This window comes from Rhinolophus ferrumequinum (genome assembly GCF_004115265.2).
Source record: "Rhinolophus ferrumequinum isolate MPI-CBG mRhiFer1 chromosome 5 unlocalized genomic scaffold, mRhiFer1_v1.p scaffold_110_arrow_ctg1, whole genome shotgun sequence".
In the NCBI taxonomy this organism is placed as follows: domain Eukaryota; kingdom Metazoa; phylum Chordata; class Mammalia; order Chiroptera; family Rhinolophidae; genus Rhinolophus; species Rhinolophus ferrumequinum.
The window spans coordinates 10,662,811-10,684,808 of record NW_022680355.1 but is presented as its reverse complement, the minus strand read 5'-3'; the positions used below and the strand labels follow the sequence as shown (position 1 = coordinate 10,684,808).

General features: G+C 42.1%; 1 protein-coding gene across 2 annotated transcripts in view; it reads right to left on the bottom strand.

Annotated features, from left to right (window-relative positions):
• Nucleotides 1-21,998, bottom strand: part of GAD2 (glutamate decarboxylase 2) — a 70,180-nt gene that overhangs the window by 8,011 nt on the left and 40,171 nt on the right. For both annotated transcript variants that reach the window (XM_033100799.1, XM_033100800.1), the window contains 7 exons: nt 19,580-19,634; nt 17,940-18,056; nt 15,677-15,741; nt 9,638-9,716; nt 6,781-6,930; nt 651-758; nt 225-314 (listed from right to left, as the gene is read on the bottom strand). In XM_033100799.1, coding sequence (XP_032956690.1) covers nt 225-314; nt 651-758; nt 6,781-6,930; nt 9,638-9,716; nt 15,677-15,741; nt 17,940-18,056; nt 19,580-19,634 — 664 coding nt within the window. The remainder of the gene's footprint in view (nt 1-224; nt 315-650; nt 759-6,780; nt 6,931-9,637; nt 9,717-15,676; nt 15,742-17,939; nt 18,057-19,579; nt 19,635-21,998) is intronic.

Below are 21,998 nucleotides of genomic sequence, written 5' to 3'. Positions count from 1 at the left end.
ACTCACTCTCAGAAAACAGGAGCAAGCACAGCTGTTAAAAGTCTGGCTATACCAATTTTCTATGTCCTGTCTCTGCAGGAGCCCACAGAGGGGAGTGTGCTCACGCACCAAGGTCTAAGACAAACTTCTCCTAAAGATCTATGAATACATTATGAAGACGACATGCCTGTAAAAGGCCCAATGTACTCTCCAACATTCCTATCAGAGAAGCTCGTGTCACTTACCTTTGAGAGGCGGCTCATTCTCTCTTCATTGTCCTCCAGGACACGCAAACTCGGAGGAACGTACCAGAAGCAGACATTTGTGTGCTGAGGCTACAAAGAGGAAAAGTAAGATTCACACTCAGCCCAAACTGGCAAGTTTGAAAATTTCAAGGACATTTCTAATCCATTTATTCTGCAGCTTCTGAATACAATTTCTATTTTAAAATCCATAATCACCTTTGGAGTGCCTGACTGTCACAACATTATGTAGTTGTTTTTTTGTTTTTCTGATTTTTACTTTGGCTCAGAATAACTACCCTGGCATCCCTGCTTCTCCTTTGTAATGGTCCCACTTACATGGACAGTACGTTATTGACATCAAATATATCAGGGATAAGAATTGCAATTGACTAAACATTTTGGGATCATAGAAATCAGAAGACATACCTTTCCATCAAACACCATTTCATATCCTTCTCGGTTTTTTATGATATTGTACAAATACTCTGCCAGTTCCAAACACTTGTCAATATGTGCTTCAAACCCAGTAGTCCCCTAAGTAAGAGAAAAAGAAAGACTATCAGGCAAGCTGAGAAACGTGGGTGAGCACTCAGGCTGAGACGTGAGAGCCCTCCAGACAAATGGTTTTTCTGCCACTTCTCAGCTCTGCTCCAGCACTTTCCGTACATAAGACAGTGTTTCTAGAGGCTTTTCTGGCAATTATTTCTCCTTTGATGCTCTCGCCCTCAGGTGTTTTTGTTCCCTTTCAAGTCTGTCATTATTGCCCTCCATAGTGACTTCTTTTCTTCTGAGCCTCCATTCTCCAGGCAATTATTTTGATTACTCCCGGGGAAAATTGAAAATTGGTGTCTGCCATTTATAGGGGCTAATTATGGAAGTCATTAATGACAAGCCTGGGCTATTCTCTTCCTGGGTATAAGCATCATCATCAGGGACCCGCCAGGATGCCTGCTTAGCCCCTGCCCACCATATACATTTGCCATTTCCAGACTCGACTGTTGTTCACCAATATACCCGCATTATAGAATATACAGGGTAGGTGCTAAATGAGTATTTGTTGAACACCTGGATAAATGAATGACCCTTAAGGGGCACACAAATGTTTTGTTAGCCTGTAGTTCTGCAAAACTCATAAGATTTCTCCTTTGGGGAATAAATGACTCATGTGTGTGTAATGGGCAAATATCATCACAGAGGTCTTTTAGCTTCCAGCTCTGGAAGCCCAGGGTCTGGACTTAGGAAAAACAACACAACAGACTTGGACTGAAGCTCTTTAACTGGCATCAGGACACACCAGGGACTTCCTTTTCAAAATTGCTTTCCTCTTAACTCGTTCAGTGTGTGTGGAATGCTAATGGAAAACTTGGGAAAATAGCTAATGCTCATCCCAGGAGCTCTTAGAACTGGCCTGCCACTGACTAATCCAACTTGGAAACTAGAGGGAGCCATTGTAATGGAGATAAGATGGGCCCACTTTCCTGTTTAAACACAGTCTGGTCATCTCGGCTAAAAGAGGGATCCAGTTTGGCCAGTGATGTTTAACATCTGATGCATGCTTAAGGACAAGCTGCATTACAGAAATCTGATGGGTCCAGAAAGGTATTTCTTTGGAGAGTACTGCCCTATCTGATTGGTTCAAGGAGGCTGGCTGGTTCCTGATGAACCTAAGAAAGGACTTCGGTTGAGGCCGAAATGTTCAGGCCAGCACCTACGCCATGTGCTCCGTGAGTCTGTGTGTGCCCAGGAAATTAGCATTGGTTTGGACTGATTTGGAAATTTAGGTCCACTTGGGGTGGACGCTAGGTAGGAGGCAGGGAGATCAACTGCTCTCCAAACTGGATTCTTTGGGCCAGTTTAGAGCTGGATTTAAGCTTGCACATACCTGATGCAGGATATGGCCTGGATCAGCATGAGTCTGACCCTATCCAGTGTAAGACCTTGGCGAATCTCTCTGGTCACGTGGGAATAATGGTACGTATTTGATTTCCCATACAGAGAAATCGTAAGGTAAAATGAATGCTCTGAAAATGAGTTTGATTGTGTTGCAAAGGGAGTGGGATTACCAGAGACAAAAGTGGCAGTCGGCTGGCCTTCACTCGTCCAGGACTTCACTCTGAAGATGATCGGGGGGAATCTGACCACCCTTGAGGCTAAGGAGGTATGAGGGGAGTGACTTCGGAAAATCCAGTGTGCCCTTTGAAGCCTGGGGCCCTTCCATTCATGTTGGATATCGATGGAAATAAGATCTACATTTTATTTTCAAGGTTTTGAAGCCTTTTAGGAGATTGTCTAAAACTCATTTATTCATCAAATTCTTGTTGAGTAACTATAAAATGTCAAACAGCTCCTATTGTGAGAATGACTAAGACACATGTCATTCTTTCTTAGACGTCCCATCACTGTGACTCAAGTTGTTGGGAAGGATGGTGAAGGCTCAGATGGGTGTTTCCAAGGCAAGGACTGGACCCCACCATCAGGGTTATGCTGAAGGAACTTGGCGGAGGGTGGTGGCTTTATTTTCTCTGGCATCATCCAAACACTTAGGGTTTGCTTAGACTGACCTGACTGAAATGACTACTCCACAAGGGAGTTCACTGTTATTTCTTTTATTCACTGCTGTATCACTCATACCTGCAGTGCCAGGCACATATTAGGTGCTCATGAATGGATGAATGAATGGAAGTACAACTTTGAATCACTGGGGCAGTGTTTTTACAAAGAATGTTCTGAGGGGCCATCTGTATCAGACCCAGATTACTTGTGTTAAAAAATGTAGATTCTCAGGCCTACCCCAGACTCCTAAATCAGAGTTTCAGGAAGATGAACACTGTTTGTGTTCTCTTCTTCAGTGATCTCACGGTTTCCCAATTGTTCAGCTACGGCCTCTGTGTTTTCTCAGGGCCTGATATCTTAAATGCTGCTCGTGGTTCTTCTGTGCTTCTTAAAACCCTCATCTAGTGCTGTCAGGTCTCAGAGACGCCACTTCTGAAATAATAACTGAATCCTTGGCTGCTAGCTCCCTTTTTGACTGCCATCATCTGGACAATAGCTCCCTGATTACCCTCCTGACAACTTAAACTCTTCACTAGACTCAGAACATGCACGCTAGCCTCTGCTGGACCTTCTTTCTGGGATGTCCTTCTCCCAGTTCTGCTGGGTCATATCCTACTATTCTACCTATCTTGGCCAAGATCCATCTTGAAGGTCACCTCTCGATAAATCATTCCTGACTCTCACACTGGGAATGAACTCTCCATCCTTTAACTTCTCGAGGTATGTCTGTGTTTCTTTTATGACCGTTCATATTCTGTCTCATGTGATGGTTATCTGTGCATTTAGCTTATCCTGTCTGGAAAATTATAGACTCTTTATCTCATTCAGCTGCTCAATATCTACTTATTAAAATTAATATTTTAGAGAGAAAGTGAACATTCAGTCACTCAGCAAAGGGTTCCAGACATCAATTTCTCTTTAATAGTTTTCTCCTATTATTTTTTTTCCCTCTCCCAGTCCCTCGATTATCTACGTTTAAAATAGGGAAGCTAATCACAGAAAACTAAAAGGAAAGCTGCCAGTTTGTAAGATAAAAACAGATATTTATTGTGAAAACTCCTTAGGTACATATTAAGCCATCCCTGCAGTCCTGAAAAAGGGGGACTGATTTTAAGGTTTTTTTTCTTTCTACCACCAAGTTTTTACCATTGAGGAAACCTGTCAAGATGGAAAATAATCATCAAGCTCCAGGATGTGCTAATAAAATGCAGACAAAATGAAAGTTCTACCCAATAAGAACGGAGCTGTGGGCAGACACAGTGAGTGCTGGTGCTGAGGACAGGATTGCATGTTGTAAAACCATCTAGAATGCCTCCCATCAGGAGGCTCATTTTTTTTGTTTTTTTGTTTTGTTTGTTTTTGGCATAAATTTGCTATAATGAAGCTATCCTGGATTCAATATGATGGTCATCATCAGTGCATTTAGCTCCATTAGTCATTACAGAGCAAGGAATAGTAACTCCTATTTAGGTTACTGTTTTATATGTGGTTTATCTTACGAAGGAGATAATGAATCCCTCGAACATTGTATTCTCCAGGCAGGTGAGGGAACAGAGGGGTTATTGATTAATGCTAGGCTCCTCCTCCTTCTCATTACCATTTTTCACCTGGTTTGTTCATTCCTGAGGGCATGAGGACATGCGAGAGCGCACATCACGGCCAACTCTTTCATGGTTCTTCTTGGGACAGGTGACTTCTCCTTCTCTGGCTGGCATTACTAGAGACCTTTTGAGGTGATAAGTGAATTATCCTCACTTCTGATCCAGAGTGTAGGACTGAGCTTATTGCGTTAACAATTATTTTCATCTTGTTTTGCAAAAAATGCAGCTACAAGTTGAAAGCCAAATGGGAGTTTTTGCTGTGTAGAGGTCTAGCTACTTAAGGTTTTGCATAAAGAATTAAGAGAACATGTGTCCACAGGTCATGCAGCTGTTGTGATGGTTCTTTTTTCTCTTTTTATCCCCTCTCCTGGTGCTTTTATTTCAATACTTTAGAAACTGGATCCTTTGCCTTTATTTCAGACCTCATTTGGTCCTGCTGTTTAATTCACACCTGATATCCTCTAAGTTATTTCTCTAAGAACCAACCAGCTGCACCAAGCTGGTGAGGAGCCTGCAGACGGAGAAGGAGCAGCAGGAGAAGGAGCTCATGATGAAACATGAGAGGAACATTTTTGTGTAAACATAGCTAATGGAACATCACCTTAATAAAAACACCACAGGAAAAGGAGACAAAAGGGTTGATACTGAACAATATTTAGAGATCAAGCTTTCTTCAACTTACTAGCTGACATTTGTAATTCTTATCAAGTAATGAGATAAAAATCTACTCCTTTTAAAACTGCTTGACAGTACACCAATAATTCATCTTCTTGATTTATTTATTTTTTTTCCAAATGAAAGTATCATTGCCAACAGAATGAGTCTCATCTTGGGTGGTGGGGACCAGGTACGTGTCCTTGTCAGGCTTTCAACTTTTAAAGGAGGAAGAGGTCCCCTGCCCAGCTCAAGGGATGGGAGCCCACACATCACACCACTTTTAAGGGGAACAACTTACCTGAGGCCTCACTCCAGGTAGCTGTTCAATACTTAGCAACACTTAGAGAAAATTCAGCTAGGGTAAATAATATTATGGAGGCTTGCCATCCCCAGAGACCATCTGAGATTTATTTCTGCATGAAGCAAGATCATCTTTTCCATTTAGCCTGCCTTTTTTCCAGGATGGATTTAAAGAAGATTCCATAAAATGATTGTGGACAGCATGGGTCACTCCCAAGGCCCTTTCTTTTCTTGTTAGCCAATTCCCTCTCTAAACTGCTTGAGGCAATTCTGTTTACTTTGAAAAATTTTATAAATAACAGCATCTGGAGCTTGTGGCTATGGACGTGGTTCATACCTCTTACACAGACGTGAGAAAGAACTCATTCTGTGGTCTCATCCTGGCATGTCTCACTCCTGCTGACGAAATTATTTGCTTGTTCCTATGGGATTGAATCTGTCACCTCTTTGTGTAAGCTACTTAGAAAGCTTGGAGCCAAATTTGGGGGACACTTCCCCCACACACAGGACGTTGGGGCATGACAACCTCCTTCTAATCTCTCCCTTTCTCATATCCTTTGCCAAGCTTCACTCCTGTGCTTTTAGCAGTTGGTTTTTTTCTAGCAGTTGGGTTTTTCTAGCATGTCTAGCTGGCTCTGGCCATTGCCTCCTACGGGAGATAAATGAAACCTGGTGGGGATTTGTGACATTTAAGTTAGCAATCTGGTCAAAATTAAAAATAAAATCTTCAACCTTTCCAGCCTGCGTACATTGAAATATACCCTTGTGCTCTTTGAAGGCTACAAATAGGTCCAGCCAGTACCGCACGCCATTACTTATAGAGTTTTCATTTCTGAGAGAGGAATGATCACCTATAGTTCAATCCTGAGGCCCGTAGAAAAACTGTACTAAAGAAGGTCACTAGGTACTGATGGAGTTCTTTTGTTTTTTTTTTTTTAGTTTTATAACTACAGGTTACCCCTTTAAAATGTCAAAAAAGCTATCCTGAGGAGTTCTCCACTTTTTCTTTTTGTTCTTCAAACATATGCTTTTAGATTGCATTAACCTGCCCAAGTTATCAATCACTGGGTAAAAACAATACAGTACCATGGAAACACCAGATGTTCTGCCATATAAAGCAACACGAATTTGTTTGCTAGATGAGTGAGCATTCAGAGCCGTTTGGCTTAAAAGGCAAAAATTAAAACAAAACATGGGTTTTATTATATAAATCAATCAATCAAAAATATGAATTATTGTTGTGCTCTCAAACGGTTTTAAAAATATACCATGAGTTTGATTATATTCTTATCATGGGTAGAATGCAGGTATCTAGATATAGGATTAAAAAAACTTAATTTGGGAGAATTTTCAATTTGGAAATCAATTTTTCACATGTCACACTAAGGTTCACCAGATATAGTTTGTGTTTTTAGTTGACAGTCAGCTGATATACACGTGCTCACCTTTGCTCTCCACATTAGCCATAACTTGAAAACATCAACATGCCGTCCACACTGTAAGGCCTTGTCTCCAGTGTCATAGGACAAGTCGTAGTGTTTATCTTGCTGGAAGAGGTAGGAGGCGTGCATCTGGTTGCAACTCTGCATCAATCCCTAGAAGAGAAGAGAAAGCTTAGGAAATCACTGACTTTCTCAGATGTTCTATCAGATTTACATTGTGATAGAAATTATTGAGAAATAATAAGAGAAAGAGACATTGAATATTCTGGAGAAAGAAAACAGTAAGAATCAAATGAGAAAAAATGGGGCCAACATCTAGACAGGATGGGCTGCTATGATAGGTCAACTCTGTGGGATAAATGAATCAGAGAAAGCATTTATTAAAAAAAAAAAAACACAATCAGAGTGTAATGTTCATTCTTTGGGAGAACATCCTGATGTTCTGGCTTTTGTTGCAATTAAAATATTTTGGAAACTTTTCGTTCTGTAAAATATTATTAGTGTGATTCTTATAGTACTTCACTGATATTTAGTCCAAGTACTTTATCATTTAGCTGCTAAGATTCGAGTTCTCTTTGGAAATCATAGCTTTTAAGACAGTTCATTACTATCATTTTTATATGCTGACATCTAAAAAAAAAAGATATTGTTACTCTGAGATAAATAAACAATCTTTCAAATGTCACGTTCCTCTCTCAAGAGTGGTTAGAGTGTCAGTACCATGTTTTCACACTCAGTTGTTTATGGTAGTTACAGTGGATAGTTTTCTTGTCAATGACCATTAATTTTCCAGGGCACCGTAAGGTTGCTATGGAAAATGGGTCGCAAAGTGATTGAACTATTCCCAAGGACAGTGAATGAATCATGCTCTCTGACTAAAACAGCACTGCCATCTCCTCACTGGAAACCCCACCATGTTTCAATTTGTCACGAACCACAGGGATCCTTTGACTCTTTCATTATCTACAGTGTAATTGTGATTTGATAGAAGCTTTGCCATTTTTTTCTCTTGTGACTCACGACAAGAAAAGACTCACATGTGATCATTTAGTTAAAGATAGCAGTGATAATCCTTTAAAACAAAGTATCCAAACCAAAACAAAATTCAATGCAACTAAAAGTTTCACTAGGTCCTGAAAGATGGAGTGCCCAGATGGGTAAACAACAGAACTGGGCTCAACTTTGTAGTTTAGGCTTCACCTTCAATGGAATTTATTAAATTATTTTTTGAGAGCAAGAGAAATTATACAATATAATTGTAACAGGTCAATCAAAAGACATAGAATTTGAAAAATAAAATTTACTTGAAGACCAATAAAATTGAAAATTGTAATAGGTGCTTTTATATTGTTTCATGGTCACAGAAACTTGGCGCCAGTCTTCCCCCAGACATGCCAGCTTGCAAACAGTGCCATCAATCCTAAGGGAGGCCACCCCAGAGAGTGTGGAATAGTGACAGATTGGACCAGCTCCTATTGGGATAGGAAAAACCACTCAAAGAACATGACCTCTAAAAGGTTGGGCTGTACCAGTCTCAATGTACAAAAGGATAAGAAAAAGTGATAGTGTTTTCCACATAAAGGACCTGGATGAGATAATATTTTGGTTCTGAGTCATAAAAAAGTTATAAACCATCATGTCCCAAACTATTTTAAATACATGAATAGTTGCTGTGCTGTAAAATAGTTGCTGTGAAAGAGATTCCAATGGTCAAATAAACTTAGGAAACTCTGTGTTATAAATCCCTTCTTTTTAGATATTTGCAATATGTATTAGCATATTAAAGGCTCTGATATGTTCTACAATAATGAAACTTGTTTTTAACTCTTTAATTCAATGTATCCAAAGCTTTTTATAAACTGAATACTCTCTTATCACAGAATACATAGTACAATCTTATAGAATAGCATTATTCCTTGGATCCCCCTGAGGGAAATGCTGTCAGCGCATCATAGACTCTAGGATTCGGAAGAGATCCTAGAACTATTAATCTATTCCTTCCCAATGAAGGAATCCTTTCTATCCTCTTACTAATAAGTTATTGTCCAATCTCCATCCAATCACCTCCCCTGGTGATGAACATATCCCCACAAAAAGCATGCATTACCTGTTGGGCAGCTTAATTTTTAGAAAAGTATTCCTTTTATTGACCCCAAGTCAGACCTAAAACCATGGGGTATTCTAATTTTGCCATCAAATCTGTACCACCCAGTGTTACTAACCCAGTTTCCTGAAGCCTCAAGAAAAAAGTGAATCTCTTCCACTTGAGAATTATTTAAACTGTGAAGGCTGCTATCCTCTCAGCCCTTTGTTTCTTTGTTTATTTTCTTTTTCTTTTAGATTAAACATCCTTTGTTCTTTCAACCACCTCTCTTACATGTTTTTCAAGTGCTCTCAACTGCTGGAGCTCTAGCTCAATGGAGTCTCGTACACCATTTGGTACCAAGGTAAGCAAACCACTCCAGGTGTGGTTTAACCAGAGGACAGTGAAGAAAGAACCACCATCTCCATCGTCATGAAACTACACTCTTTTATCTCATTGATGTTTTGTGAATGGTAATGTTCTCCTCACCCATTGCTGACCCCACAGTGTCTGACCTAACATCCTATGCTTTGTTCACATGCACAACAACTGAGCCATGTGTGAAGCACGCCTGTCTCATCCAGTCCAACGAGAGTGATCCTATCCCAGTACATAAGAGCAGGACCTTACAATTGTCTTCATTAACATTCTCTCCTTGTCGGATGTGGCCCACTGGTCCAGCCTGTAAAATCATCTGGTATTCCGATTCTGTCACTACACACATTCACTCTATCTAATCCCATGGATGGACTGGGCCACCAGCCAGGAAAGACGTACCTCTTCCCTAACCAGGAGAGCGGAGCACTGCAAAGGGACGCCCATCATCTTGTGTGGATTCCATGTCACAGAGTTGGCCCTAAAGGAAACAAATCGTGTTAAGGGTGGCACCAATGACAGGCTCAGACCACAGAGGCCCTGTGCATGGGTGACAGAGCTCCAGGCTTCTTGGTGCTGTTTTTCAGACTTCAGAGGACACAAACTTGCAAAACGATAAGTGGACTCTTAAGTCTACAACCTTTTCTTTGTCTACAGAAACAGCAGGTGAAACTCAGCTTCCAAGGTGGCGACAGCCCCTTCGAGTGACCAGGATCATCCAGGCCGGAGTCCGAGGCACAGAGCACCAAGCAGGTGAAGGAGCTGCCCTGGCGTGTGTCCTCACCGTCCCTGCTGCTGACACTACCGTAGTGGCCCAGAGCTCAGAGCTCATTCCACTGATGTATTTTGTTCTTTTCCTGACCCAGCTGCTTCTTCTTTCAATTCAACTGACTACCAGACTTTTCAAATATGTCCCTTTCATAATGGCTTCTAGCTTATCCATCTCCTCTAATCCAGAGTTATCCTTCTAGACTGCAGGTGAGATACCTATGGCTCTATCGATTGGCGTTTAACACACTTGAGAAATATAATGCTCTCCCATCAATATTAGTTACTCTTAACTCAGGGTTTCATTGTATTTGAAAAGTCTAAACCATAGTTTTGATTCGGATTCCTTTAACAATAATAACTATTACTTTAATCTGGATACAGCAATCATGTCTTAACTGACTCTTGGTTGCCATTTCATTCTCCAGGCAGCACCATAGCTACCGTCTGTTCTGTTTATGGCCCTCTCCTCTTTATGAATCGTTACCAACTTCCTTTTGCCTCCAGTCAAAATTCCAAACTGTAGGGTATGATGCCCACACGGGTGGACCACAGGCTATGTCTTCAGTCTTGTGTCCTTTCACTTTCTTGTACCCATTTCCATCACACCAGACTATTTTGCTCTCAGAAAATTCTATTTTCACACTCCTAGGTCTCTTAATGTGATTTCCTTGATCTGGGATGTCACCTCCCTTTGCTTCACCTGGCTAAATCTTACTTATTCATTAAGACCCAGATCGAGTCTTTTCCAGTAGTTTTCTTGCACTTCATTTGTCTCTCCCTCACTCCGGATATACTGCTCCAACTCCGTCCTCCTCCAGTTCCCAGGGAAAGCAGCTGTCCCTCCGTGAGTCCCATTGTTTACTTTCTCTGTGCATGTCTCCTCAGAGACCGAGGGATGCTTGCAGATGAGAATCAGCAATGTGACCTTGGTATAAACAGACTCCCAGGAGGAGGAAGGTAGGAGTGCCGTCCATGGCAGCTGCTGCCTCTCCTCTAGCTGAACAACACACTCGGGTTCACCCTGCTCCCAGCACCCGAGGTGTGAGAACCTCGGGAAGGAATGAGAAGCTGGGAAAGATCCCGTTCATCTGCTCGATAAATAGTGGGCTCAGGCGCCAGTCAGAGGACACTTACTGGCCTGGGGATCTCATCTGAATCAAGGAATATTCTGGCTCTTCTTCTGGTCCTTCTTTGGCTCTTACATTGGCTGTCAGATACCTTAGGACTGGAATTGAGGGAAGAAGCAAAGGCACTTTATGGCCAGATGGCTACTACCCTGCAAAAAGGACTAAATGACTTCACGAATAATAACTGTGGTACTGAAACCCTTCTTCCAAGGAAATATCTCCTTGCTCTGTAGAATGACTCTGTAGAATGACCAGAATCAAGAAACTTGGGCTCTCAGCAGTACATAATGGTGGTTAAAGAAAGAGAGCTCAAGAACTAGACAGTCTGTGTTTACACCCAGGTTCTATCACTTCCTAGCTGTGTGACCTTGAAGAAGTTACTTAACCTCTCTGTGCCTAGATTTCCTTGTCTGTAAACAGAATAATGGTAAATAGTTTGGGTGAAGTGCTTATAAGCATATCTGACACACCATAAGATTGGCTCTAGCCATTGATTTCAACTACGTCATTTATGAGCTTTGTGACATTGGGCACACAGACACTGCCATGCTATAATATTCTACAACTATATACCTAATCCTGATGAAACTGAGCTTTGTCAATAATGACACGGATGGAGAAGAAAACAGCTGTCCTCCATTTCTCTGACTGGATGTGTTTATTTCTATGCAGTGGCCATTGTGTCTTTTTAGACCAAAAAGAGCCAGGGCCCACAACTGCCTGTCACTGTCCCACCTCTCTGTCTCAGAAGGGCTGTCTCACAAAGATGGCAAAATGCTGTGCAAAGTGATTCCGTGACATGGCCTTAATTTATTTGAAAAATGTCGGCAGTTTATGCAACACAGCTTCGGGTTCATTTCCAAATGTTTTGCTCTGGGGTTCAGTCATGTGGTGTCTGTGATTTTCCTGAAGTCAGAGAGAACGGAGTCCCCTAGGGCTGTTCTCAGACACAGCCTTGTGCCCTCATTTGCACCTTAACCTGAGCAGACCCCCCAGGAACTCATTCGCTTGCCCCTCCTCATCCTTCCAGATCTATTCTTTCTCCTCTATCTTCTGTGCCTCAATTCCCTGCCCCATTTTCTCCCCACGCATCCAGTTCCCAAACGTTTCATTCTCTTATTCTCCCTCTCCTGACGGTGCCTGCCCCTTGTAGTTCTGTTTCCTCACCTCCATGGGTTCACCCACTCACCTCTCTCCCAGCTCACCCCAGCCGCTCTCACCTCCGCTGCCTCCCACACCTGGACCTTTGCCCCACAGCTTCTGCTCCGTCCTGGGCTTCGACCTCCTCTTGAACCCTGATTTATCTTTCCAACGCGGTGGTGGGACACTACGTATGGCTCCTCTCCTCAAACCCCAGGCTTGGCTGCTACACTACTGCCTTTCTAGCTTGTTCCCCACCCCAAGAAACACAATGCTCCCTGTGCGTGCGTAACAATGGCTCAAATGGCAGTGAGGGTCCGCTCAGGGGTGACGCTGACCCTGACCGCTCTGCGGGCACGCCCTCCACTGACACCCGCTGGGCAGGACTTGTGGACACTCCACTAGCTTTCTAGTCCCTGACGTAACTCCATCTCTGCCTCCAAGCAAACTCATCTGGACTTTCTCCAAGGACCGTGTCAAACCTCTGCGTCCCTGCTCATCAGCTGATGTCTTCCACTTCCTCCTGCGAAAGCTCCAATGCCCAGCCCCGTGAAGGCCTCCGTGAGCAGCCCCACCAAGGAAGTAGCACTCCTTCCCCGTCTCCTCCAGTCAGCCTGCTCTCCTGTCTCTTGGGCCTTTACTTCCTCTGCCTTGAATTTTAACCCAACGTTGATCATCAGTCTTCTCTGCTAGATTCTAAGCCCCTTGAAGACAGGTTTCATATTGCATTTGTCTTTGAGCCCTCGCGGTGCCTTGTGCTGCGGCTTGCATATGGCAGAGGTTTAGTGACTACTGGCCTGGATTTCTGAACCCCTGGCTCTCAGGGTGGGAGTGAGGGCAGTAACTGGTCGTGTGGCAGAGGCTTCAGCGGGCCAGGAAGCCTTGAGAGTGGACTGCAGCAATGGATTCCTGTAGGTGAGCCGCAGGCAGGGTTAAAGAGTCAGCTTGGCAAAATGGGAAGGGATCAAGAAGTACAAATCGGCAGTTATAAAACAGCTATGGGGATGTAAAGGGAATATGGTCGATAATGTTGTAAAAACTATGTATGCTGTCGGGGGTAATACGTTATGGGGGGCGGGGATTCCTTCAAAAGTTATATAAATGTCTAACCACTATGCTGTACACCTGAAACGAATATAATATTGAATGTCAACGGTAATTGAAAAAAATAAATAAATAAAAAAGAAGAGTCAGTTTACAACGCACTGAAACAGACTTTGCAGCATCACGGCTCTTGGCATGCTCTGTCAGCAACACCATATCATATCTAGACACTTTGACAGTTTTTGCAAGGCACTTTCTGAGAATTTGGTTGGTTCTCGAAGGAGATGGCAGGCAGGGCTCTGGCTGCTTGTGCCATTTTGTTATGAGGATGTGACTCTGGGATCCCTGGGATCCCTGGGGAACCTCTGGATTTGGGGACAAGAATCAACTATGGATTTCTTCCACTTTAGTGTGAGTCCTAATGCTTGGGGAAAACAGGATACCCCAAATGAGGCAATTTCTTTCCTAAACTTGCGCCTGTGCACATTGTGCCCAGGGGTTTCCACTGGCCCTAAAACCATATTCACCAACGAAAGTGTGCCTTTTGCTGATAAGTCAGCAAGATGGATGGATACTCTCAGGTAAGTGGGTAGCTATGGGGGTTCTGCTCCACGCAGGACACCAGCAGTCCCTGGATTTTAGGACTTTGTATCTGGCTATTCCAGTTAGTAGATTTAGTTACAGTACAGTTGCAAGGATTGTGGCAATTACAGAGGACTCTATGTTCCACGGTGAATGTTCTAAGCTTTGCTCTCAAATAATAGTCTTTAGCACAAAGGCATGTGGGGGTGTATTTCTCCAAGGCTCAGGGGAGGTAATTTAGTGAGCTTTCACATAATCATCAGTATAGGATGCAGCATGGCTTTCAGCACTTGGAGTCCCAGGTGGCATTAAAGGTAGAATAACAGGCGCTCACTTTTGTGTCAGTCAAAAAGCAACTCAAAGAAGAGAGGTACTATGTACCTCTCTCAAAACCACGTGAATTAAATTCCTGTTCTGATCATCTGAATAGGCACCTTCTAAATTGTTCTCTTTTGTTCACTGTCTCTCCCTGTTTAGCTCATCGGCGCCTCCTTAAGCTTCTGGTTGCATGTACATTGTCATGACAAAAAGGAATTCAGCCTGTGAGAAGCCCGAAGGACCAGAAGCAGAGACTCGAACTGGCTCAGTCTGTGAAGGGGATAGACCTGCCCTCATCTCCTCACACCTGCATGGGAACCTGCAATTAGAGCAACGGGCAGCTGACTCTAGGACAGCAATCCTGCCGGCAGGGCCCTCAGCCGGTCTGTCTCCAGCCTCCTTTTCACTAATTAGGCAGGGCGCCCCTGACAGCCTCAGTGACCCCGCACCCTCTCTCTACCCTCACAGGTTCTCTGTGTGTGATGGGCCTGGGCATCACATGGCACACACCCTGTGCGTTCCTTCTGGCCTGGCTGCTCCGCATGACCAGTGCTGACAGATGCTCCCCAGCGCCATCAGCCTCTATCCTCATCCTGAAATTGTGCCAAGCTGTCCAGGGGCAGAGTCAGTGGGAAGCTTTTCCTGGGCGGCATCTGGCTGCTTGGCAGGGATGGTGGGCATTTGTCAACCTCGGATGAATTCCGGCTTTCTCAGCTGCCTGGGGTGTCAGAGCTCACAACGGCAGTTGACCTGCCATGTTGTGATGGGAGAACGGGGAACCCTGAGCTCCCTCTGCATGTGGTCCAGAACCAAATCCTGAGGCTAATGCTGCATTCTGTAATTCTTTTCTTTTTCCCTTTGGACCTGAATATGCTTTATGCTAATCAGATGTTACCTCCTTTGTGGTTTGCAGCTTTTCTCAACGATAGGCTGCTTAGTCACTGAATAAAGGGTGCTTTGCAGCATCCATCAGAGCCATGGTAGAAAAAAGTCATGGGAATGCAAGCATGTTTCATTTTATGTAAACTGGTCACATTAAAACCCAAACCTAAACTTTCAACACTGATAAATTACAAGGTGCTTATTTGATTTGTCAAATTATTTATTGGTTTCTTTAAAGCACTGGATATTATCCTTTATGGAACACGAAAGCTATAGATCTTCTCCCTAGAAAACTGTGGACCGCCTGCAATTTTAAACAATTTGGGTGGTTGGGTCAGAATCCCCAGTTAGGAATCTCTGCTTGAGAGACAGTCCACTTGGATCACTTGATATGGGCTTTGATTTCTTTTTGTTGTTTACACACAATAGTCACACATGTATGACTACACAAAGCAAGGCACACAGCACCGCACAGAATGGCTTACCCATACACCAATAGTTCTTGGAAATTGGGTGCAATTTGCTTTTCACATTTAGCTTTCACACTTTACGTTGTGAACAAGAAAAATGTGTGTACCTCTCCACGCCGCTCAGTTTCCACTTGTGTTTCCGGGACATCAGCAATCCTCCACCCCAAGCTGCCTGAAAAAGGAAGATCATACAAGGAAAAAGGTAGCCGTGGTTCATTGCCTAGATTTCTACAGTTTGGTGTTTTTCAGAACAGTCAGAGTTTCCTAGAGCCCAGACAATTTAGGGTGCTGCCCACCTTCTTTTGGCACTAGATTTTTAAAGTTTAAATTGGGGGACTATTCAAAGTCTTAGGCTCCCTCTCACATTTATATGGTATAAGGAGCCAAACTGGATACATATTTCCTTAGTCTGCATGAGAAGGAGACAAATTTCCCTGCAACCCATCACCAGCTCTCAGTCGTCGTGAAACTCATCATCTCACAATGAGAAACCCTATTATCTCCACAGTTTAGAGTTGAGAAGATGGGTTAGGGACCCTTTAAACAGCTTCTGAGTTGCAAGGATAACTCTTTTGACAAATCTGGATGGTTCCAGAAGGAGGAATCAGCTTCATAAGCCTATATTACTGCTGTGTAATTTTTGATAAGATAATTTCTCTGTCCAAAAGAAAAAAAAGGCAGGAAAGATTTGTACCAGTCCATTAGTTGAACAATGAGAACAATGTCCTTTAAAAATTTGTTCTCAAGTTTGCAAATTTGAATTGATGTAGTAATCTTTAAAAACAGGATGTCAAGAAGATGGAGATTCATTGTAAAATGTTAACATTCTTTGTGGGTAAAAGTAATCCTGGGATAATTTTAAAGGAAAAAAACCTGTTAGGGTATAATTACATTTTATCCCCTTTGTTGTAATTTCAGTTCTTTTATATTTTGAAAAATTATCCAATTTTCCAAATGTGTACTATTTTAAGATTTTTTTTCTAGTTTAATTATAGAATGTATAAACATGAAAAATAATAAGAGTAAGTGGTAAATTTGATATGTTTCAAAGAAAGGTAACACAATTAGTTAAAAGATCTCCCAGCTCCACTTTCAGTAGAAATCTTGAAGGAGAGACCACAGCCTCTACTGGCTGAAGACACACACACACATTGTTATTTTTAAAGTTGGGGTAATCCTCTTCCTGAATCAACTAGCAAGGTTCATTAGGCTGCCCAGTTCTGAGACCCAGGTCACTGATGGTATTTGAGTTATTTGACCTTTTCTCAGTGTCTTCAGGTGTAAAATGAAGGGATGGATCTCAGGTAGCCTCATGAATAATTCACATTGTGAATTAGACAAGGAAAAGAAAATTGGTGATTGCTATGCAGGACACCTCTGGAATAACAGATATTTAGTTAGCTTAGCCTGTGGACATATTCTGCTCCTAAAGAAGGGGGAATTCATTTGGTTTGAATACCTATGAAGCCAACATGATATAAAGTCAGTGCTACTCAACAACATTTGTATCAGAATGTAAATCGATGTACACTTCCTTCACTGAGAAAGTCTCACAATCAAAAAACATGTCAGCTGTACCAAACATTGAGCTTGGACATAATTTGGCACCAACTCCTTATCACATCATGGATCATTAACAATTTGCAGGTAGCAGCTAATCTTTGAGTCATGCTTTGAATAATACTGGCCTAAATTTAAATCTCTTCAATTTCTCCGTCTAAAAATTGATATTTTTTCACTTGAAAATGTTTTGGTGGGCGCATCTCCATTATTTATTAGTGTGACTGAGCCTGGTGTCAAAACATCTCACGTATAATTTATCTTCTTAGCTGACCAAGCTAAGAAATTGGAAATCTGGTGGTAGATATTTCTTAGCAAGTTGTCAAGTCTGCTTTCCTCTCCATATATACAAATACATGACTTGAGTTTTTTTTCGCTCTCTGGGTTTCCTATATAAATTCAAATCCCATTTGCCTTTTTGATCATGTTTGCAGGGAAGTAAGCTCTGCATGTGTGTGACTATGTGTGTATGTACATGGGACATTGGTTCAATGAATTGAGAAGTAATTGCTCAGCTCAGGAGCTGGTCAAGGAAATAAGAATATTGTCATGTTGGGAACTAATGCACTAAGACATAATCAGCCTCAGACTGCTTGCAGCGAATATTGTATACTATGTGAGTTGTGTGCTATTTTGTCTTTGCAGTCCTTAAAAGCTGAAGAGAAATACCTCCATTTATAAATAAGCTGAGAGAGAGAGAGAGAGAGAGAGAGAGAGAGAGAGAGAGAGAGAGAGAGCGCGCGCATTCCACAAGCCCCAGACGGAAAATGTGCAAGAACATTTTGGTGGCAGGCCCTATGGGATACTTACATCCACGTGCATCCAGATCTTATACTTTTTGCAAATGTCAGCAACAGCTATGAGAGGATCGAATGCTCCGTACACGGTGGTCCCAGCTGTGGCACTCACAAGGAAAGGAACAAATCCCTGTACAAACAAGAAAGCCCCAAATAATGTAAAACAGGGGTTCAAGGATTCTTTTAAAAGGCTGACAAAAACAGTGGAAATTGACTCCCTGTCACACACATCTGCATTTTTGGAGCTTTCAGAAGGGCTGTCGACACGTTGGAACCTGGCAGGAACGATCATCACACGCTAATAGCTGAGTTCTCCAGGCCATTCTGTTGGACCTGCCAGTTTCATTATGAGGACAGACATTTGGGTTCTCAGAAGAGGCTGCCCTCGACCCAGAGGTGGGTAAGCTTTGTGGTGCCCATAAACCATTTATATATTCCAGGGAGAATTTTCTGGCCTTTCCCCCTCCTTTGCTGACTTTCTAGTCTTCCTTTTTCATAACAGGACTCTGAACTTAACAAATCCCCTTAGAGTGAGCAGAAAAGGGAATGCAGAGAAGGAACTCCGATCAGCTCATTGCTCCTATTTGGAAAATCCTCAGATAATGTACTTGGCATCTTAGAGAAGAGGAGTCACATAAACAATAAGCTATGGCTTTTACCTGTCTTAGAAGTTCTCAGTCTGTCTGGCCCTGGTTAAACCAAAATTGATAGAAATAATAGGTGCTGCTGAAAATAGGCAGAAGGACGCCTCAAATAGGACGACCATAACTTTTCCACATGGTGCTAACATGAAGTTACAGAGTCAGCCTGCAGGTGGCAGCAAAGGTTTAATCCGTGGCTTACGTTACAAGAAGTAGTTCTGGCACAAGAAGGAGGGGAACCTCCCGGGGCCAATTCCTGTGTGTGTGTGTGTGTGTGTGTGTGTGTGTGTGTGTGTGTGTGTGTGTGTGTGTGTGTGTGTGTGTGTGTGTGTGTGTATGGGGGGGGTGCGAGGGGTAGGGGGTGTGGCGATGAAAATAAATAATAACCAAATGCATGTGTTATATCGTTGAACTAGGAACTGTAGATTACATGTAGTGAAAGTTAAACAGAGATTTCTAAAGACAAGCTTTCCAGCTTGTGAATGTAAATGACTTTCCAGAGCTTTGTGGGAATCTTGAGCAGGTCTTCAGAACTTGTTACTTCTACAAAGAGTTCTAAATTGTTTCCTGAAAAACAAGATGTTTGGAGGGCCAGTCATATCAGTATGCGTCCAGGCAGGAAAAACTGGCCGCTGTCAAATAAGGGTACAGCGGGAACTTCCAGGCTCATTAGCATTTTGATGTTTTCCACTTGTGAAAATGATCTTTCGAATGTGCGTTTGCTTAATGCCAATCTTTATCACATAGGAAGACAGAAGCTTTGGAAACACTATACAATATCACTGTGTTTATTATTTATTCAGCAAGTTAGGCCTTTCCAAAGCAAAGCCCGCAGCTCATAGAAATAAATATTGACTGGATGCAAAATTTTCATATTCTCATTAAAGCTGCGAGATTGTGGCTTGGGTCCTCTGTTTAAAAGAAAACCAAAGTGTGTTCTCCACTGGATAGAAATAGAAATATTTAACCTTAGCTTGTTATGGGCTGGACAAAGCTCCCTACAAAAACTTACTTTCTGTTTGGCTTCAAGGATCCTTCTTTCAAGATCAGATGGGATCATTTTTCCCCTGAAAGGAAAAATAAATATATTATAGCTTTACTTTGAATAATTTACTTTGTTGTCTTTGACAAGTGGTTAAAGTCCAGCCGTAAACCATTGATAATAATGATCAGTTGAAACAACTCTTTGGCTCTTTTCAGGAAGAAATGCATTTACTCCCTGAATGATGCATGACTGTGATTTCTGGCAACTTCAGCAGATTCCCGACAACACCATGCTGGTGTTACAACAGCCTCGTGTCCCTCCAATCTGAGCAGAGCCTGCTTTTTAGGTCACCCTCTTAATTCAGTTAAAACAAACCTACTTTGGAGCAAGACATTTGGCAATGCAATGAGAGTGCAGAAAAAGGTTTGTGTTCTTAATTTTCTAGTGACTGGACCTGCAAGTTCACAGAGAGATGAAATGCCGAGAAGAGACAAATCCACTCTGAAGCATTTGAATGAAATATTAAGCCAACACGCTACCTAACTACATTCCAAGTGCTAAAAGCACAAAGCAGGCAAAGAACTCATAGGCTCAAATTTCAAACAGTTAGATAAACAGGAATTGGAGAAAGAAACACCTTTTCCATCCCCAAAATGTTTCTTTCCTAAAATAAAAACACAGATAGTGCTTTGCTTACTATAAAACCCCGTTATTATAATAACCAGAGGAGCTGATTTCTTCAAGCTAGATGTGGCGAGATGTGTGAACTTAGTCAAGTTTCTTACTTTCTCTGTGCCTATTATTATTATTATTATTATCCCTAGAACACAGTGATAATAATATTACGTATGGAGTTATGAGGATTAAATGAGTTAATAAATGCAAAATTATTTTAAAAGTGCTTGGCATATGGGAAGCGTTCAATAAATGCTACCTTTTATTGTTGAGATTGTTATTTTGTATTGTGACATTCCTATCCTAAGACTTTGGGAAAAAGACGAAGGACAGAGTAGGTCCATGGTACTGGAGGTTGTTACAATAAATAGTTGAGAGATGCTACTGACATTTAGTGAGCAGCAAGTGGGGCTTTGGTAGTTCTTGCTAACTCAATCATCCATCTGTGGCGTCCTTGTGACTCTAGATACAGAGCAAGCATTGGGCTACTTCCTTACACCGTCTCGTGTGGTCTTACCTAAGCTTTTGCATATCGAAATGTTAGTGTATTATAAATTACTTTGCTAACTGTTCTCCATTTAAAAACAAAATTTGGGCATTATATAGTGAGTAGGCAAGTTATATTTTCTACAGTTTCAACTCAGGCTAATAAAGAAGGTGTTACAAACTCGTTGGAATATAAAGCAGATATTGGGCCCGAAGGCACTGAGAACCACTGATTTATGTGAAGCTGTTTTCCAAAGAAAGGCAGTGAAAATGCAATTACCTGGTGATGGTAATGGACAAGGTAGCCGTGATTAGTCAGTCAGGCTGGACTGGAACAAAGGGCATTAACTATACATTTGGTACAAAGGGTACACTCTAATTCAGAGAAGCCCAATTTTGGGGAACTTCTGTGAGATAGGGACAGGAGGAGGGAGAGAGGGAACACAGAGGGACAGTGGTGAGGGCATTTCACTCCCTACATTTCTCCCTTCACATCACAGCTTGGCCTGGGAGCAACCCTAAAGCAGTGATTTTTCACTTCTCTAGATCAGGCTCTGCGAAAACCCCTTTCTTCAGTCCTGACATAAACAAAATGTTGCAATTTCAGAGGAAATTCAGATATTTATCTTTTACCTAAAGTTTTAATTAAGCACATTAAAATTGCCATAGTATTTTTTTTTTAATTTATTGGGGTGACAATTGTTAGTAAAATTACATAGATTTCAGGTGTGCAATTCTGTATCTGCCATAGTATTTTTATAGGTAAAGATGGAAATTGAGAAAGAGAATTCCCAGGCATTGTTTGCAAATTCCAAATTTTTACCTAGTCTACCACAGGCTGACCACCTCTGCCTCGGAGAGTTTGGGATGGAGTAGTTTGCTCATCGAATCACATCTAGATGTTTTGTTCAGCACAAGGCAGGAAGGTGCCACTGAGAAGTCACAGATTAGGATACATTAGAATTGGAAGGGGCTCAAGACCTACTTCTAGTCTAATGGTCTCATTTTTGAAATGAGTAAACAGGCCAAGAGAGATGAATTGATTACCCAAGATCAAAGGCTGGTTGTAACTAGAAGTAAAATGCCAAGCGTCCAGCACAAACGCAAAAGGCCAAACATATAGGAAACCTGTTTGGAAAGATTGGAGTCTTTTAGGATAAGATAAATCCCTTAAGATAATATCTGGCTTTCATGGAGCAGAAGTGTCATTCAAGCCTTCCAGGAAAGTAGTAATGAACACATAGTCTGTTCCATTTCCATATTGGGCAGCAGGAAGGGGCAGGTT